At 36.0% G+C, this 17,571-nt stretch overlaps 2 protein-coding genes and 2 pseudogenes across 3 annotated transcripts; 3 read left to right on the top strand and 1 right to left on the bottom strand.

The window, feature by feature from the left end:
- LOC121255403 overlaps positions 1-1,365 on the top strand; it is a 28,337-nt pseudogene extending 26,972 nt beyond the window's left edge.
- Positions 1,366-4,576: 3,211 nt separating this feature from the next.
- On the top strand, positions 4,577-5,138 carry LOC121254184 (annotated as a pseudogene).
- A 2,705-nt stretch (positions 5,139-7,843) lies between these two features.
- On the top strand, positions 7,844-10,933 carry LOC121255521 (7-deoxyloganetin glucosyltransferase-like). Its single transcript, XM_041155885.1, has 3 exons — positions 7,844-8,392; positions 9,495-10,145; positions 10,508-10,933. Exons 1-3 carry the CDS (start codon positions 7,879-7,881, stop codon positions 10,804-10,806), a joined length of 1,464 nt encoding a protein of 487 aa, XP_041011819.1. The 5' UTR covers positions 7,844-7,878; the 3' UTR covers positions 10,807-10,933.
- Positions 10,934-11,013: 80 nt separating this feature from the next.
- Positions 11,014-14,802, bottom strand: LOC121255455 (nitronate monooxygenase). 2 transcript variants are annotated; one of them, XM_041155798.1, is made up of 6 exons: positions 14,477-14,802; positions 14,041-14,253; positions 13,349-13,444; positions 12,489-12,634; positions 11,695-11,914; positions 11,014-11,416 (listed from the first exon to the last, which is right to left on the bottom strand). In XM_041155798.1, exons 1-6 carry the CDS (start codon positions 14,609-14,611, stop codon positions 11,228-11,230), a joined length of 999 nt encoding a protein of 332 aa, XP_041011732.1. In that variant the 5' UTR covers positions 14,612-14,802; the 3' UTR covers positions 11,014-11,227. The 2 variants fall into 2 exon arrangements, with proteins under 2 accessions (XP_041011732.1, XP_041011733.1); XM_041155799.1 differs by having other exon boundaries at positions 14,128-14,253; positions 14,477-14,781.
- Positions 14,803-17,571: the final 2,769 nt, after the last annotated feature.

Below are 17,571 nucleotides of genomic sequence, written 5' to 3'. Positions count from 1 at the left end.
TGAGATGTGTGGTATAAGATTTCTTTATAGCATTTTTCTATTAAAAGTTATCATTGCAACATTTTTTGGCAGATAAGATGTTTCCACTTAGGCCCTTAGGCGTTCTTTATACGAATGTTCCACTTAGGTTGAAATGTATAGGCTAGACGAGATGTTTACATTTTGTAAAAAGTTTTAATTAATTACATGTGATTAATCTTCAATGAACTATATTTTAATTTTTTTGAATGAAAATCATGCAGATGAGAGCCATCTTAAAAACAGGTACATGGAAACTACAATTGATTGGATTCCTGGGATGAAAAATATTCGCATCAAGGATCTCCAGAGCTTTCTATTCACATCAGATCCGAAAGGTATCATGCTGAACTTTTTTTTAGAGATGGTAGAGAAAGCTTTGAAAGCTTCTGCCATAGTTGTGAACACTTTTGATGCATTGGAGCATGAAGGATTGGATGCTCTTTCCTCCTTGTTTCCTCCTGTTTACGCCATTGGCCCTCTTCATTTGCTTCTCAGTCAGATTCCACAAAACAATTCAAAGTTGAATAATATCGATTCCAATCTTTGGAAAAATGAAGTTGATTGTCTCGAATGGCTCAATTCCAAGGAACCCAACTCAGTTATTTACGTGAATTTCGGCAGCATCACAGTCCTAACCCACCACAAATGGTCGAGTTTGCTTGCGGACTCGCTAACAGCAAGAAAGCTTTCTTGTGGGTGATTAGGCCTGACATGGTGAAGGGTGACTCAGTGATTGTACCCCACGAGTTTTTAAGTGAAACCAAAGACAGAGGTATTGTGGTAAGTTGGTGCCCACAAGAGGATGTGCTAAGCCACCCATCAATCAGAGGATTCTTGACCCATTGCGGATGGAACTCGATGATTGAAAGCATGTGTGCAGAAGTGTCTGTGCTCTGCTGGCCGTTCTTTGCCGACCAGCAGACAAACTGTAGGCTCGCGTGCGTTGAATGGGGCATTGGCATGGAGATCGATTGTAATGTGAAAAGAGATGAAGTGGAGAAGCTTGTGAGAGAGTTGATGGAGGGAGAGAAGGGAAAGGAGATGAGGAAACATGCCATGAAGTGGAAGAAAATGGCAGAGGAAGCAGTTGGTACAGATGGCTCTTCAAACTTAAATCTCGACAAAGTGGTCAATGAGGTGCTGCTGCAGTTGAATCCATAGATTTATATTTATATTTGTTAAATCTTTTCTTTAAGATTATCTTTACTCTATCTACTACCAAAAAGACTATCCCAAGATTGGGCTTAATTGGTTGTTAACTAAGGAGTGCAAGGACATTGAAAAGCACCCGTCTTTGAATATTTTATCCACAATATCTATGTATGAGATTTAATAATTTGATACGTAATTGAGGCAACTTATAAAGTAAAAATTATACACATGAGACGCAAACATGCATACACAAGGACTGACAGACAAATAAAACAGTCTCCCATGTTATTGTCGCAACCATCTCCTCCTTTACAGCCTTACAATAGTTATTGTGTTGGCAGAAACCAAACTTGTAGGATAGCATTAATTAACTGACAAATAAAACAGCCTCCCATGTAATTCCTCCAACTGAATCGTACATATATATGTTGTTATTATGTCTGCACGGAATAATATTATATATACATCTACGGCCACTTCAACAGTGGTAGGTTTGCCATTTAATAATATTTTTCTTATTATATATATATATATATATATATATATATAGTTAATTACTGAATAAAAGTGTAAACCAGACCGAATATATTGATATTGCAAGCGAATATAGATAAATATAACACACGGTATTTAATTGATTCGGTTAATGGTCTATATATGTGCGTATAACCTAGCTTGATAAAAAAAATATATATAGTTCCTTTAATGGTCAATCAAAATGGTGGCTTCTCAAGCATTAAAACGTATTTAGTAAAACCATAATAACATGTTACTAGCTACTTAGAGCATTCTCGTTGGAATAGCTCAAGATAAAACAAAAAATACTTCAAATAGCCATTAGCACCAAAAAACTGGCGGCATTGGATTAGGTAAAGGGTAGCTACAATTAGTTTTAGCTACAATATTTCTAAAATAAAAGTCATATTTTTTTAAAAACATAGACTTCATTGCATTCAATGAATCCGAAGTTACAATTGTGACTAATTAATACAGGAAAAACTCATATTACCAGCCAAACTACTCATCTGTTAGGGGCTCCCCTGCCCACAAATTTATTTGTGACGGAAATTGTCTTAACTTCTATAAACTCTATTCTTACAAACGTCAAAGAGAAAAATGCTCTATAAAAACATAACTAAACAATCTCCTTTCTCCAAAGGAGGCGAGGTACTCTTCTACTATAGATACCAAGTCCAATAGCCTATTTCTTTTTATTTTTAACTAACAACAAAAGGCAGAACAGAAAATACATAGGAAAAAATTGAAAAAAAAAAAAAAGATCTTCAACCCGAAAACACTGGACTGAACAAAACACTAGGCAAAAACTCTAGGAGTTATCTCGACTGTTGGTCTTGAAAACCCGATGTTGTTGGCCCCAGAAACGCCGCACATGGTGTTGGCAGAAAGCTTCTCGCGGTGGTGCGTTGAAGCCACGCGCGCACCTTCAACCCGCCCGTGCGTGCTACACCCCGCTCCTTTTGCCACTGTGTTTGGTAGACTGGAAGATCGGCGGCTAAGGAACACCATGGTGGGGAGCGTGTAGTCTTTTAGTCGCCGGGAAATCCCAGATTGGTGTTTCTCCCTTATTTGACCTGAAAAAACACACAAAACAAAAACAAAACACAAGAAAACAACATCTGGGCAGGGAGGGAGGAGCCGAAGCTCCCACCCTCCTCAAACTAGTTTCGTTTTTGGGTGAGGTTTTAGAGAGAAGGGAGAGGTTCTCTGATCTCTAGGGTCGGCTGAAAAAATTTCATATGACAAGATTTCTTAAAGTTAAATAAAAGTCATATTTGATGTATATTGTAGATGAACCAAATCTTTATTTTATTGTTTCTTTTGTAACAGTCTCTCTCTTCTCTTGACATTTTCTCACAAACTATAGTCGGTTTCTTTCCCTTTCAATTTTTTCATTCACGTCTCTGCTTCTTTCTTCCGCCCCGGTGAAAAATCGTAGATGTTGATAATATCACAACTTCTGATTCATGCCCCGCAAGAGCTGAAAGTCTTGTCGGCAACAAAGCCACTGCACCACCCTTTCCTCTCTCTCTCTCTCTCTCTCTCTCTCTCTGATCTCGCATTTCTCTTCCTCTCAACCAGGTATTTCGTCTTCCCCATTTCTTGACTCCTTTGCAATAATAACATTATTTCTCATTATGATAACAATCTTAAATTCTCCAGCAAAACCCCCCATGAAACACATGATCTTTAATTCCAAACCTAAAACCCTAATTTTATCAATTTGGAGCTCTAGGAAGCAATGTTCATTAATTTATCATTTATTATATAGAGAGAAGTTTGGGACCGAGGAATTTGGGGCTTACCATCAATGAATATCTTTTTTAGGTCTATTGCGGGTTTCTAGGGTCTGATTTTATCAATAATTTTGGTTGATTTATGAGAAATTGTGAGAGAAAAAAATTAAATCAAAGTTATGGGGCCTTTTATATCATGGTTTTGGAAATTAAAACCATTATTAACCTTGTTCTTCTTTAACCATAGAGGAAATCACAATCTATCAATTGCATGTTTTTTGTACAACTCATGGTAAAATGCCTTTACTTGATTGATGATATTCATTCTTACCACTTGTAGATAGTCATTTATCTACAAGTTTGCTTTCTCATTTTTTTTTTTCTATAACAACAGAGGACCTGTTGGCCATTGGCCTCATTTCTGAAAAAAAAAATTCTGTTAAATAAATTACTCATGGAAATTAGCTAATTTATCCCAAAGAGCTTTTAGGCGAGTAAAATAATTATTCATGGAAAGCTGGCCTTGAGAGAGAGCATAAATCGATTTCTACAATTGAAAAATGTGAGGACCGTTCTTTTGTGAGAAACGTTCCTTAAGATTTATCCAGATTTCATGTGCAGTAGTGATGTACAAAGTACAAGCAAAGATATTAAGAGAAACAGAGTTTAAGAGCCAAGATATCACCATATTATTGCATCAGAGCCATGGAGAAAGAAGAGGATTTGTAGATCCCGAAGGCATGGTGAGAGATGCATCGACAAAATCGAGTTTGTTCTTCGCCGAAAGCACCATGGACATCGATGGAGACCAAGCATGGTACGTAGTTGTCGCCGACAAGGGGTTGAGTGACGAGGAGAACATTAGGGTTGTCACTAGGATGAAGAAAGAAAGGAGATGTAGCATCCTCAAAGACGGGTATGTGAGAGGGCGCCATGGAAGGAAAAAACGTCTGATACCATATAAAGTTCAAACCCTAGAGGAAAAGAGAAGAAACCCTAGAGAGGAAGGGTTTGGAAGATTGGAAAATAAACCTCACTTTATTAAAAATGAAGTCCCATAAAAATGAATTACAAGAATAAAATAAAAAACAATATTTATAGTATGTACAAAATAATCAAATAGAGACACGTGTATTTAAAAACAATTCATGATAATTTACGTGAATTTCGGCAGCATCACAGTCCTAACCCACAAATGGTCGAGTTTGCTTGCGGACTTGCTCACAGCAAGAAAGCCTTCCTGTGGGTGATTAGGCCTGACATGTTGAAGGGTGACTCGGTGATTGTACCCCATGAATTTTTAAGTGAAACCAAGACAGAGGTATTGTGGTAAGTTGGTGCCCACAAGAGCATGTGCTAAGCCACCCATCAATCAGAGGATTCTTGACCCATTGCGTATGGAACTCGATGATTGAAAGCATGTGCGCAGGAGTGCCTGTGCTCTGCTGGCCATTCTTTGCCGAGCAGCAAACAAACTGTAGGTTCGCGTGCGTTGAATCGGGCATTGGCATGGAGATTGATTGTAATGTGAAAAGAGATGAAGTGGAGAAGCTTGTGAGAGAGTTGATGGAGGGAGAGAAGGGTAAGAAGATGAGGACACAAGTCATGAAGTGGAAGAAAATGACAGAGGAAGTAGTTCGTCCAGATGGCTCTTCAAACTCGAATATGGACAAAGTGGTCAAGGAGGTGTTGCTGCAGTTGTATCCGTAGATTTTTTTTGTTGAATCTCTACTGTGAAAGATTATCTTTACTCTATCTACGTACAATACCGTGGGAGATATTCAACAACTACCAAAAAGACTATCCCAAGATCACATATTATTTTTGCAACAGAGAGAGATTGCCTTCTCTTAATTAGCTTTCCGAGCATTGGGCTTGATTGTTAAGGACATTGAAAAGCACCTATCTTTAAATATTGTATCCACAATATCCGTGTATGGGACTTAATAATTTGATGTAATTAAGGCAACTTATAGAGTAAAAATTATACACATGAGACGCAAACATGCACATGCACAGACAGAGAGACATCCATTCCATATGAGCGGTGAATTGCCCCAAGCATGCATCTCCTCTTTTACAGTCTCTCAAGACGGTACAAATTCAGATTTTGTCGTCCACTGTACCCCAATTTGCAAAATCAACAACATTTAAATGCCACCAAATTTTTGTTGGATCAGATGCTGAGCCCCTTCAACCAGTCTTTCGACAACTTCACCTGCTGGTAAAATTTCCTTGATAAGGCCTACACCTTGGCCAGCATACATAGCCATGCTTTCAATGTCGCCTGTGGTTGTCGCATTTGGAATAGTACCTGCAAACTGGCGAATTTCCTTCTCCTGATGAAACAGAAAGTGTCAGCTCGTAGATATGGGCTCCAACTTGAACTAGAAACCATACTTTGAAATGAATCCAAAAGAACGAGCTTCGGTACACTCGCCACTGGGCTTATCAACAAAAAAGATTTGTCAAGAGTACTTAAAAGAATGGCAAAAATGGCATCCTAAATAGCATTACTCATCTTAAAGTGATTTACACACAACATTATTTTAAATGAAGGATAGTTTTGTAAAATATTTTATAAAGTAATATCATTTTATAAAAATATTATTATTTTATAATCTTATTGTATAATGTGTTATGTGTATATTATTATTCTTTACTATACATCAGCCGTAGTTCACTCTTACACTCTATATTTATAATTTTTTCATAAGATGTGGGGTTATTTTTTATAGAGTATGGAGTGTTTTTCATCTGATGTGAGGTGTTTTCATATATGCTACATCTTTTCTCGATTGCATAATATTTATGCATTTCACGATTGTAAATAATATTAATGTTGGATACCTAACTTATAAATAACATTAATAGGAAACACGGTCCATACCTTGCAATTCAATCGTATCCCTAGTACTCCAAGTGAATCGTACTTATGTTGACATTATCTCTGCACGGAATATATAATAAATATGCAACAACCACTTCAACACCAGTAGGTTTGCCATTTAATATTATGAGATTTTTTTTTTTTTTACAAAAAAAAAAGACGATACCTCAACTTTATTAATAATTCTCATTTATGAGATTTATTATGATGCATTAGCCGTTATTCACCCTCATATTTTATATTTATAGTTTTTTTATAAAATGAGATATTTTTCATAGAGTGTTAGATGTGAGATGATGAATAATGACTGATAAGAAGAATTTTTCTAATATTATATATCTACTTAGACATTAAAGTGTAAGCTAGGCCGAACAGACGGAATCATCTATCATAAATGTTTTAGTTATAAAAAGATTTTATAAAAATAAACTTATAATTTAATGTAGTTTAATGTGAATATATTAGACTGTAAAATTATTTTTATTATAAAATAAATTTAATGTATTATATAAAATCACATCAATTTATAAATTTATTTTTATAAAATCTATTTGTAATAGAATGGTATTTAATTGATTCGGCTAATGGTCTTCGTGCATGCAGCCTTGATGATCGATAAATAATAGTTCCTTTAATTTTAGTATATATATATATATATATATATATATATATATATATATAATGCTTAATTTGTGAAAAGACTCAGTACAGTCGGTCAATCAAATTTGGCTTCTAGCTAAGGCATTAAAACGTATTAATTTATTAAAACCATAATAACGTGTTGGAAAAAACTGCTTTACCTCCCAATTTAACCGCATAAGTTGACTGTTTGATAAAAAAAAAATATTATTATTTTTTATTTAATAATTAAGCAAGTGATATTAAATATATTCGTATAATTTTTTATTTTTTAAAAATATTTAAATATATTAAAAAATATGAATAAAAATTAAAATAAAAAAAAATTATAAAAATAACTAACGATGAAAATGAACAGCCTATTTTAGGTGAGCTGCCCTACTGTAAAAGGTTACTACTGGCTACATAGACATGGAAAAAAAGATTAAAATAATAAAAAGTAGCCCAAAATATATCCCTAAAAAAAATATTCAAAGACACATGACATCATGATATATACAAATTAATTGAAGTACTACTGGTGGACTTTCTAATATCAGCAAGAAGAGCTCCTCGATCTCTAATTAGAGAGGGCCATTAATATTAGCAAAAAAATAAGGAAAAAAGAGGTAGAGCTTCATTAATTTGTTGAGAAAATTACCAGTCTAGAAAACATTGGTCCCCATGCTTGATCAGGGTATGTTAGGTTTTTCTATATACAATAAAATCATGATGATGAAGGTTACGCTCCTGTAAGGGAGAGGCGGGTTAGGAGCGATAGCGTAGACGAGTCATGTGGATGGAGAAGAAAGTACGTCCAGGCTTCCTCTATATACATTATAAATTCCTGTCGCTGTATCACCGTATGCAGGAGCCCTCGCTATAAATATACATTAATATCTTCTTCTGCCTTTTGAGAGAGAGAGAGAGAGAAAGAGAGAGATGGGTTCTGTGGAGCAGAAGCCTCATGCTGTTTGCATCCCATACCCAGCTCAAGGCCATGTTAATCCGATGCTCAAACTAGCAAAAGTCCTTCACTACAGAGGCTTCCACATAACTTTTATCAACACCGAGTTCAATCACAGACGCTTGCTCAAGGCCAGAGGTCCCGATTCCTTGGACGGCTTGCCGGACTTTTGCTTTGAAACCATCCCCGATGGTTTGCCTCCCTCCGATGCTGACGCAACCCAAGACATCCCATCACTGTGTGACTCTATCGCAAAGAATTTCATGGTCCCATTTCGAAATCTACTTGCGAAACTTAATGATACTGTCTCCTCGAATGTTCCCCCGGTGAGCTGCATAGTTAGTGATCTCAGCATGTATTTCGCCAATAGCGTTGCTGAAGAACTGGGAATCCCTGTCCTTCTGTTGTGGACTGCGAGTGCCTGTGCCTTTTTAGGCCTTGCACATACCCGCCGTCTCGTCGAAAGTGGTCTACTTATACCACCCAAAGGTACGATATATTCCTTGGTCTATTAATTGTTACTTCTTCAGGATCTTCCTTTCATCAAACATCTTCGTTTGCACTTCTATTTATGATCGAATCTCAAAATCTTGGACGGGAGATTTAACGCAACCTCAGTGTTAACGTCTAATTAAAAAGGGTGCAGCCCGAAAGGGAAGAAATATTCATTCTCGGTTGCGCTGACGTAGGCTGGCCTTGATAGGTGAGGTGAGAGCTGGTGAACAGTATTTAAATGTAGAGAAAATAAAGAGAGATTGACACACAGATTTACGTAATTCAGCACTAAGTCTACATCTACGGAGATTTGAATATGAGAGATTTTACTATAATATACTTGTTTACAGTCTCTTATAGCTTCACATTTTTTACTATACAATGAGAGTTCGAGATCTAATTACTGGAAGAGATGTTCTCAATTTACAAGTTTTCTTTTATAAAATATTTGTAATCCAACTTAGAATATCATATCATCTCAATTTATAAGTTTTCTTTTATAAATTATTTTTTAGACCAAAGATTTCTCGCATGCTACAAAACATTCTCACAATATGTCACAGACAAAAAAATGTTCAAAGCCATTATGAATTGTACAATATTAATGAAGTCAATACCTTTTACTTTTCATAAAATAGAAAATATTAACCTCACTAATTAAAAATATTAGCGGGGGTTTCTTGTTTACCATCATGAATACATTGTGAACTATATTAAAAAGAAAAAATAATATTTCTATATGGAATTAAGCCTTACACCATACATTCATCTAATCAGTAAGTGATTTGTTATTTTTATCATTCTATCTTAATGATTAAATATGTGTATTTAAATAGAAAGAAAAAAAAATGACAAATCACATGTTGATTAGATTGAGGTGTGTGGTGTAAGATTTCTTTGTAGCATTTCTCTATTACAGTCATCTACAAAATTTTTTGCAGATAACATGTTTCCACTTAGGCCGTTAGGCGTTCTTTTCCACTTAGGTTCAAACGTATAGGCTAGATGTTTAAATTTCATATAAAGTTTTAATTAATTACATGTGATTAATCATCAATGAACTATATTTTAAAATTTTTGAATGAAAGTCATGCAGATGAGAGCCATGATCTTCCAAACGGGTACATGGAGACTACAATTGATTGGATTCCTGGGATGAAAAATATTCGTATCAAGGATCTCCATAGCTTTCTATTCGCATCAGATCATCCGAAAGGTATCATGCTGATCAACTTTATTTTGGAGATGGTAGAGAAAGCTTCGAAAGCTTCCGCCATAGTTGTGAACACTTTTGACACATTGGAGCATGAAGGATTGGATGCTCTTTCCTCCTTGTTTCCTCCTGTTTATGCCATTGGCCCTCTTCATTTGCTTCTCAGTCAAATTCCACAAAACAATTCAAAGTTGAATAATATCGGTTCCAATCTTTGGAAAGATGAAGCTGATTGTCTCGAATGGCTCAATTCCAAGGAACCCAACTCGGTTATTTACGTGAATTTCGGCAGCATCACAGTCCTAACTCCATCACAAATGGTCGAGTTTGCTTGTGGACTCGCTAACAGCAAGAAAGCCTTCCTGTGGGTGATTAGGCCTGACATGGTGAAGGGTGACTCAGTAATTGTACCCCACAAGTTTTTAAGTGAAACCAAAGACATAAGCATTGTGGTAAGTTGGTGCCCACAAGAGGATGTGCTAAGCCACCCATCAATCGGAGGATTCTTGACCCATTGCGGATGGAACCAAAGTTTTAAATTTCGTACCGTACCCTCAATTTCGGCCTGTACCGGCCTATATTTCGGCCGGTACCGGCCGATATTTCGGCCTGTGTGTTTTTTTTTTTTTTTTTTTTCGTTTTTTCATTTTTTCAAACTACAAACTTATTTTTTAACCCTCAATTCAGACTAGACTATTTATAATTTATATATATATGTATTTGTATATAATTTTTATATATATTTATATATATAATTTATTTATAGATCGACTATCTCGAAACGTTATCCCGAAACGCTATCCCGAAACGGTACCGGTACCGAAATATTTCGTTCCAGTGCCTTGACCGGTACGCTATCCGGTACGGTATTCAAAACATTGGATGGAACTCGATGATTGAAAGCATGTGCACAGGAGTGCCTGTGCTCTGCTGGCCATTCTTTGCCGACCAGCAGACAAACTGTAGGCTCGCGTGCGTTGAATGGGGCATTGGCCTGGAGATCAATTGTAATGTGAAAAGAGATGAAGTGGAAAAGCTTGTGAGAGAGTTGATGGAGGGAGAGAAGGGTAAGGAGATGAGGGAACATGCCGTGAAGTGGAAGAAAATGACAGAGAAAGCAGTTGGTACAAATGGCTCTTCAAACTTAAATCTCGACAAAGTGGTTAAGGAGATACTGCTGCAGTTGAATCCGTAGATTTTTATTTATATTTGTTGAATCTTTTCTTTAAGATTATCTTTACTCTATCTACGTACGTACAATTAATGCCCTTGGAGATATTGATCAACTACTACCAAAAAGACTATCCCAAGATTGGGTTTAATTAATGATTTTTAATTAAGACCCGAGTCAAGGACATTGAAAAGCACCCGTCTTTGAATATTGTATCCACAACGTCTATGCATGAGATTTAATAATTTGATACGTAATTAAGGTAACTTATAGAGTAAAAATTATACACGAGACGCAAAGATGCACATGCACAGACAGACAGACATCCATTCCATATGAGCGGTGAATTGCCCCAAGCATGCATCTCCTCTTTTACAGTCTCTCAAGACGGTACAAATTCAGATTTTGTCGTCCACTGTACCCCAATTTGCAAAATCAACAACATTTAAATGCCACCAAATTTTTGTCGGATCAGATGCTGAGCCCCTTCAACCAGTCTTTCGACAACTTCACCTGCTGGTAAAATTTCCTTGATAAGGCCTACACCTTGGCCAGCATACATAGCCATGCTTTCAATGTCGCCTGTGGTTGTCGCATTTGGAACAGTACCTGCAAACTGGCGAATTTCCTTCTCCTGATGAAACAGAAAGTGTCAGCTCATAGATATGGGCTCCAACTTGAACTAGAAACCATACTTTGAAATAAATCCATAAGAACGAGCTTCGGCACACTCGCCATTGGGCTTATCAAAAAAAAAAATTTGTCAAAGTACTTAAAGAATGGCAAAAATGGCATCCTCAAATCCTCAAATGCTATGTTCCTCGATTAAAAAAAATACGAAACATAATTTTCCACGGGTGGGGAAACAACAGTAAGTTTCTAGTTATCATGATGACAAGATTTGGTTCTCACCATGCCATGTATTGTTGAACGACCAATAACAGGCTTGTCGAGTTCATTCATGTTAAAAGGAAGGGATTTATGATCACTGAAGAAAGGTGTTTGCAGGACACGTTGTGGTGCACCGGGCCACCTTGCCCGGCCAAATATATCAGTATACCCAGTTTTGTCAAGTTGAATTAACTTCCTCTTGTATGTAGGGTGAGCATAGCTTTCCACAGTTGCAACGAACCTGCAACATAATTGTAACCACTTCGTAAATTTTTTTAAGAAGCTACCCGGGACTGGCCAGATCGCATTTCCTTGGCTTTTGCATAAATAACAAAAGAAATTAACCCATACTCAACTTTTTCAGAAAACAAATATGGTTTGTCCCAAGTTAAAATCATAGAAATAATTAAAAGGATTTGCTTCTAACTTTGAAGCAAAAAACAAGAGTAGAGTCCAAGAATTGGACACCACATGAACACAAAACTAATCCACTTCATTTGCGAACTAAAAATTCCATCGAGCTTGCACTGCAAATAGCATCATCCCCAGAATAAAGACTATAACAATACCCAATTTCATCCTCTCTTTTTTCAGGCTCAAAATGAGTTCAAAACCATGACTACTATGCAACACATTGAAATAATTTATCCATTGTGAAACAAATGAGATAAACTCCTTTGCATCTGCAACTAGAAAACCCTCTATTTCATGGCAGCGTGACTCTAAATGCAGGCCATGTGTGCTGAAATACCACAGCATGATTAGACAAATGAGTTCCCTAAATTTACTTTTATGTAAATTGAATTGTTCCAAACCTGGTGCCTAAGCAAATGCCTTGTGCGCCAAGGGCCAAAGCAGCAACATACCCACGTGCATCAACAATGCCCCCAGAAGCAATTACCGGTATATCTTGATCCCCAATAAGATCAACTACTCTGGGCAACAATGATATCAAACCATCCTACAAGTAATTGAATAAAACAAGGAGGGTCAAGACATACTCAATAATTCAATTTCGTAAGTATCACGTTCAAATAGCATAGAAGCAAGAAGAAAAAATCAAAAACGTGAAAATCATCAATGCATAATATCTATGAAATCAATCACTTCGTAAATTAGAAGAAATCTTTTCAATCTGAACTGCTTAGAGAAAAGGGATTTCAATCTGAATCTAATACATAAATAGGTAACTATTCTGTGAAGAGCACCAAGGACAATCTAGAAAGTTTTCAAAGTGGAAAATGATTTTAAGCAGACATCATCTTCTATAACAACAGTTTAATCTAAACGACTAATTTTCTACATCTGTGACCACGACTTAGATTTAACCTCATCAGTTCTGAAATGCAAGCTTATGGCTAAGCCCTTATAGGCACATATTTCTTGCTGTTAGTCGTTCTCTGTCTCTCTCTCTCTCCCTCACTCTCTCAAACACACACATTATTTCTTTTTCCTTCAATTGTAAATTGTGCTCAGCCTGTGGGCCTTGCTCTTAACTTTTATCTAATTTCCATTGGTCAAGGTCTTCCAGTACCCCCTGAATTTTATTTTCCTTGTTCCAATTTGTTTATCTACAAAAGTTATTGCATATTATTGGATCTCAACAGAAAGCCATAACAGATTCATAACTGCACAAGTATACAGCAATTCTTCCAGAAACAAGGAGCATGGATACCTGGCCAATTACATGCCCTCCCGCTTCACGTCCTTGAACAATGATTGCGTCTACACCTGCATTAACTGCTTTTTTTGCTTCTTCTAAACTCCCAACCTCCAATGCAATCATATGTTACACATGATAAGCACAAAAACAAAAACTAAAAACTAAACAAAAGAAAAGGAACAAATAAATATCATACTACTATTTAATTTGTGGGTTGGAGAGAATGGATTCACATCCAACATGAAGATAGTAAATGAATCCTTTATGACAAATGGAATGGCCACTATTTTCCCTATTGCACAATTTTTTGCACATATCAATGGTCAATAGTCAAATTTTCTACGGAGCTGTACTCTGCATGATAGATCAAATAAGACACAAATTGCTAAACGAAAACCACTAGAAAACATGATACCACGACAGTAAGGACTTCATGCTTTTATGTTGTGAAATGGTTTTCTTGAGCGCCACCATTGAAAGTAATCCACTTTTGATAGTTACTGATTGATTCAACTCTAAAACATTTTCTCTTACACACATAGAATTGTAGTGGGTCCCCTATTTTCAAGTGGCCATTCCTTATGGTGCCTAATATAGGTATAATATGTCAAGATAAATTATCTTCATGAAAATATGACCTTTAAAAGCCTCATGCACGTGAAAAGATTTTTTTTTCGAAGAAAAAATAGGTAGAAAATACTCACTTGGGGAACAACCTTAACCCCAGCACAATGGGCTTCATGTACAAGCTCCTTGGAAAATTCACCCCATGAAAGTTGCAGGAACCCTACCTTCTCTTCCAATACAGCCTTTATATTTTCCTCATGGGGAAAGGCCAGAACAACACCGACCCCAAATGGTTTGTCAGTTAAGTTTCGTGTTTTTTGTATCAACTCCCGTAAGTAGTCCGGCGACTCCTGGTACCGATAATTTGAAAAGATTAAGACCGCATATTTCAATTAAATTTATAAAAAATAGTAAATTCATAAATATAGCATGGATCAAATGGAAAAGATGTTCACTAATCTGAAAGTATGAATAGCATGAAGGCAGCATCGCAAACTTGCCCGGTTGATTCTATTGTAAGATAAAGATTAGCACAAACATAAAAAGAAGGTGGGAAAAAATAAGGAGTAATACCCAATCGGGGGCTCGGAGGAAACCAAGACCACCGGCATTAGCAACTGCAGCAACAAGGTCTGGACCAGAAATATCAGGTCCCAATGGTCCCTGAACGATGCCATACTCAAAACCCAATATCCCTCTCCATCCCATCTCTCTGAGACTCTGTCTCTCGTTCTCTGCCTAAGGCCAGCCGGAAGAATTTTTGTTTCGAGTACCGGAAGGATTTTGCTCTCTCTCTCTCTTCCCGATGGTGGCTTTCGTTGAAATGGACACAGGCAGCAGGGACCCACGGTCAAAAAACAAGCCCGGATTTGGCTGCGTTTCGGTCGAGAAAACAAAATAAAAAACCAATCACTAGAAAGCACAAAATGTGTATTCTTTACTATTATAGATAAGAATAATGATGCCTCGTAACGCAAGCGAGGACGTTCTTTTGACTCCATTTTTTATAACTTTCTGTCTTGTTTATTTTTAAAAAATATCTTATTTCATCTCATCTCATTTTATTATTATAATTTTTTTAAATTTTCACATAAAATAAAATAAACAATTCAACTTTTTTAAATCTCAAAATAAAAATAATATTAAAAAATATATTCTAACAATATTTTATTTAACTTTTTAACTTTAATCTCATCTCATCTCTAAAAATAAACGAACCTTTAATTTCAAGTGACGCCAAACATTTCTTTTAAATATGGATAGTAATAGTGTGCCGCCGGCTGTTAAAAGCTGGGTGCGTTCACCGGTATAAATTTTATTTTTTATTTTTTTATTTTACATTTTTTTACATTTTTAAATATTTTTTTTAAAAAAATATATTAATATACTAAAAATTACTTTCTTGATTATTAAATAAAAAAAATTAAATATATAAATAATCAAAATGAGAGAATAAAATAAGACGACTTAGTAATATTATTCTTTAAATATATTTCGGGCAAACTCTTTTTATTTTTCATTTGGGCTGGCTTCAGCCCTTACAAGGCAACCTTCAATTCATGTGTTGAAACAACCTTTGGGCTCGTCTCGGCTGGACTCGGCCTAGGGCCTGTGTTTTAAGCGACCAATCTGTCAAAGTAATCCCATCCCTTCATTGATTTTCATGCCCATTCTATTTTATTCTTTTTTCTTTTTACATTTTTTTAATACATCTAAATATTTTTAAAAAATAAAAAAAATTCATCAATACACTTAAAAATACTTTCTTAATCACTAAATAAAAAAAAACATTTGCCAAGCGGTCAAAAGGAGTGGTCAAGTTGGGACGGCATACTAGTATTTTTCTTGTTTTTAAGGTCCATTGATCAGTGCTACCCAGCTTTGACAAATTACGAGTAAAACGACTCGTGTGATGCAACCTGGCATGCTAATTTTGTACGTTCAATTTTGGAACGTCGGCGCAGACCTCATGCTTCATGGCACCTTATAGGGTACTACTGCGTGGGCTAGCTGCTGCTCACAGACAAAATCTAGTATGCAAATACACACCAAGGAGACGAGGATTATTAACCCAACATATATATGATGGGCTTCAAGTTAATGGTTAAACGCAGGACCAAACCCAATGAAGACGGCGGCCATTTCTTTTTTCTTTTTTTATTTTTAAATGTGTTTATAGACTGATTTATTGGCATTCCCAACATGTTAGTAAATTATAGATGTTTTGGTATTTTTTATAATTATAAAGTGTGTGTTTAAACGCCAACTTATAAATAACAGAGTTACTTATATGAATTATCAACAAATAAAAGAGCAAAAAACCATGAATTGCATGCTTTCCTCAGCTTGTATCCAAGTCATTGTTACTTTACCTAAAAGTCTAGACGGCCAAAGTGTTGGGTGGTCTTGAACCTTTTTCAATTTCAAAAGTTAGTTCAAAAAGTAACACATTTTGTCACACTTATAAATTGATCGGTCCCTTCTGCTACCCATGTGGGACAACCAACACAAAAGTTACTTGGCGGTGTTAGCTGGTATCAAAGTTCGAACCTACAATAATTGCTTTCAAAGGCATCTTGTTAACCTTCTTTCATCAGTCTCTGGTTTTAACGAAGTTTTGGCCATATATATATATATATAAATATATATATATATATATATATATATATCCATGACCCCAACTCGACCAATGCCCATTACCTGTTTTGCTCTGATCAAACTTCAAAGCTAGAGTAATTGCTTTCAAAGGCAGGCATCCTTCCCAACTATCGCCCTCGTCTCTATCTTTTAGCGTCATTTAGATAATGAAATAAATTAAGATAATTTATAAATAATAATTAGATTATTAATTGAAATTAGATGAGATAATTGGTTTCATCTCATCTTTATATTCAAACGACCCGTCTTTTAAGATGTTTTGGACAATTGCATATATACACTTACGTACGTACGTACATACATATATATATATATATATATATATATAATACCATAACTCAAATAATTAACAAGACAATGAAGCCACAACCATACATATTTGACTCGGATTTTTCAAATTGGTCGAAAAGAGTACTTATTTGACGTGGGCCAGCCTCATTGAATTTTCAGCCAATCACTCCCATAAACTATCCAGTGGGCCACTCTTTGATCTTGTCCTGATCAAATTAAAGGCTTAAACACACTCCTGTCGTTTCCCCACCAAGAAAAATGCCAATTTGGTTTCTATTCCAATTCAATGACTGGCTGTCTAGCTAGCTAGCTACTTATTTGGCTTCATCTTACGACTGGCAGCAATAATGCATCTACCAAATCCGTATGATCCGCGAGTAAAGAGCTAGCTAGGGCTAGCTTGAACATTCTCTGTACCTATACGTGAGTAGTTCTATCCTAATATCAATGGATGGACAAAAACATGACTTGGATTTATCTTATTTTTCTTTCTCCAACATGATTGACTTTGAATATTCATCAAACCAATTGATTACTTTTTTCTCATACTGCCCGCCCCAGTACTCATGACTCCTTGTCACCCAACCTTCATCGGTAGTACTAGTACGTACTCGTGCCGTCGTCGTGTGTTCTTTTTCTTGTGGGTAGCTAGGCAGCTAGCTAGCACCGTCCTAACTTCTTCTATATATGTAATACATTGACTGAAAAAAAATAAGAGC

This window comes from Juglans microcarpa x Juglans regia, chromosome 3D, assembly GCF_004785595.1.
Source record: "Juglans microcarpa x Juglans regia isolate MS1-56 chromosome 3D, Jm3101_v1.0, whole genome shotgun sequence".
NCBI classification, from domain to species: domain Eukaryota; kingdom Viridiplantae; phylum Streptophyta; class Magnoliopsida; order Fagales; family Juglandaceae; genus Juglans; species Juglans microcarpa x Juglans regia.
The sequence above is the reverse complement of the archived record's forward strand: the minus strand, read 5'-3'. Positions and strand labels throughout refer to the sequence as shown.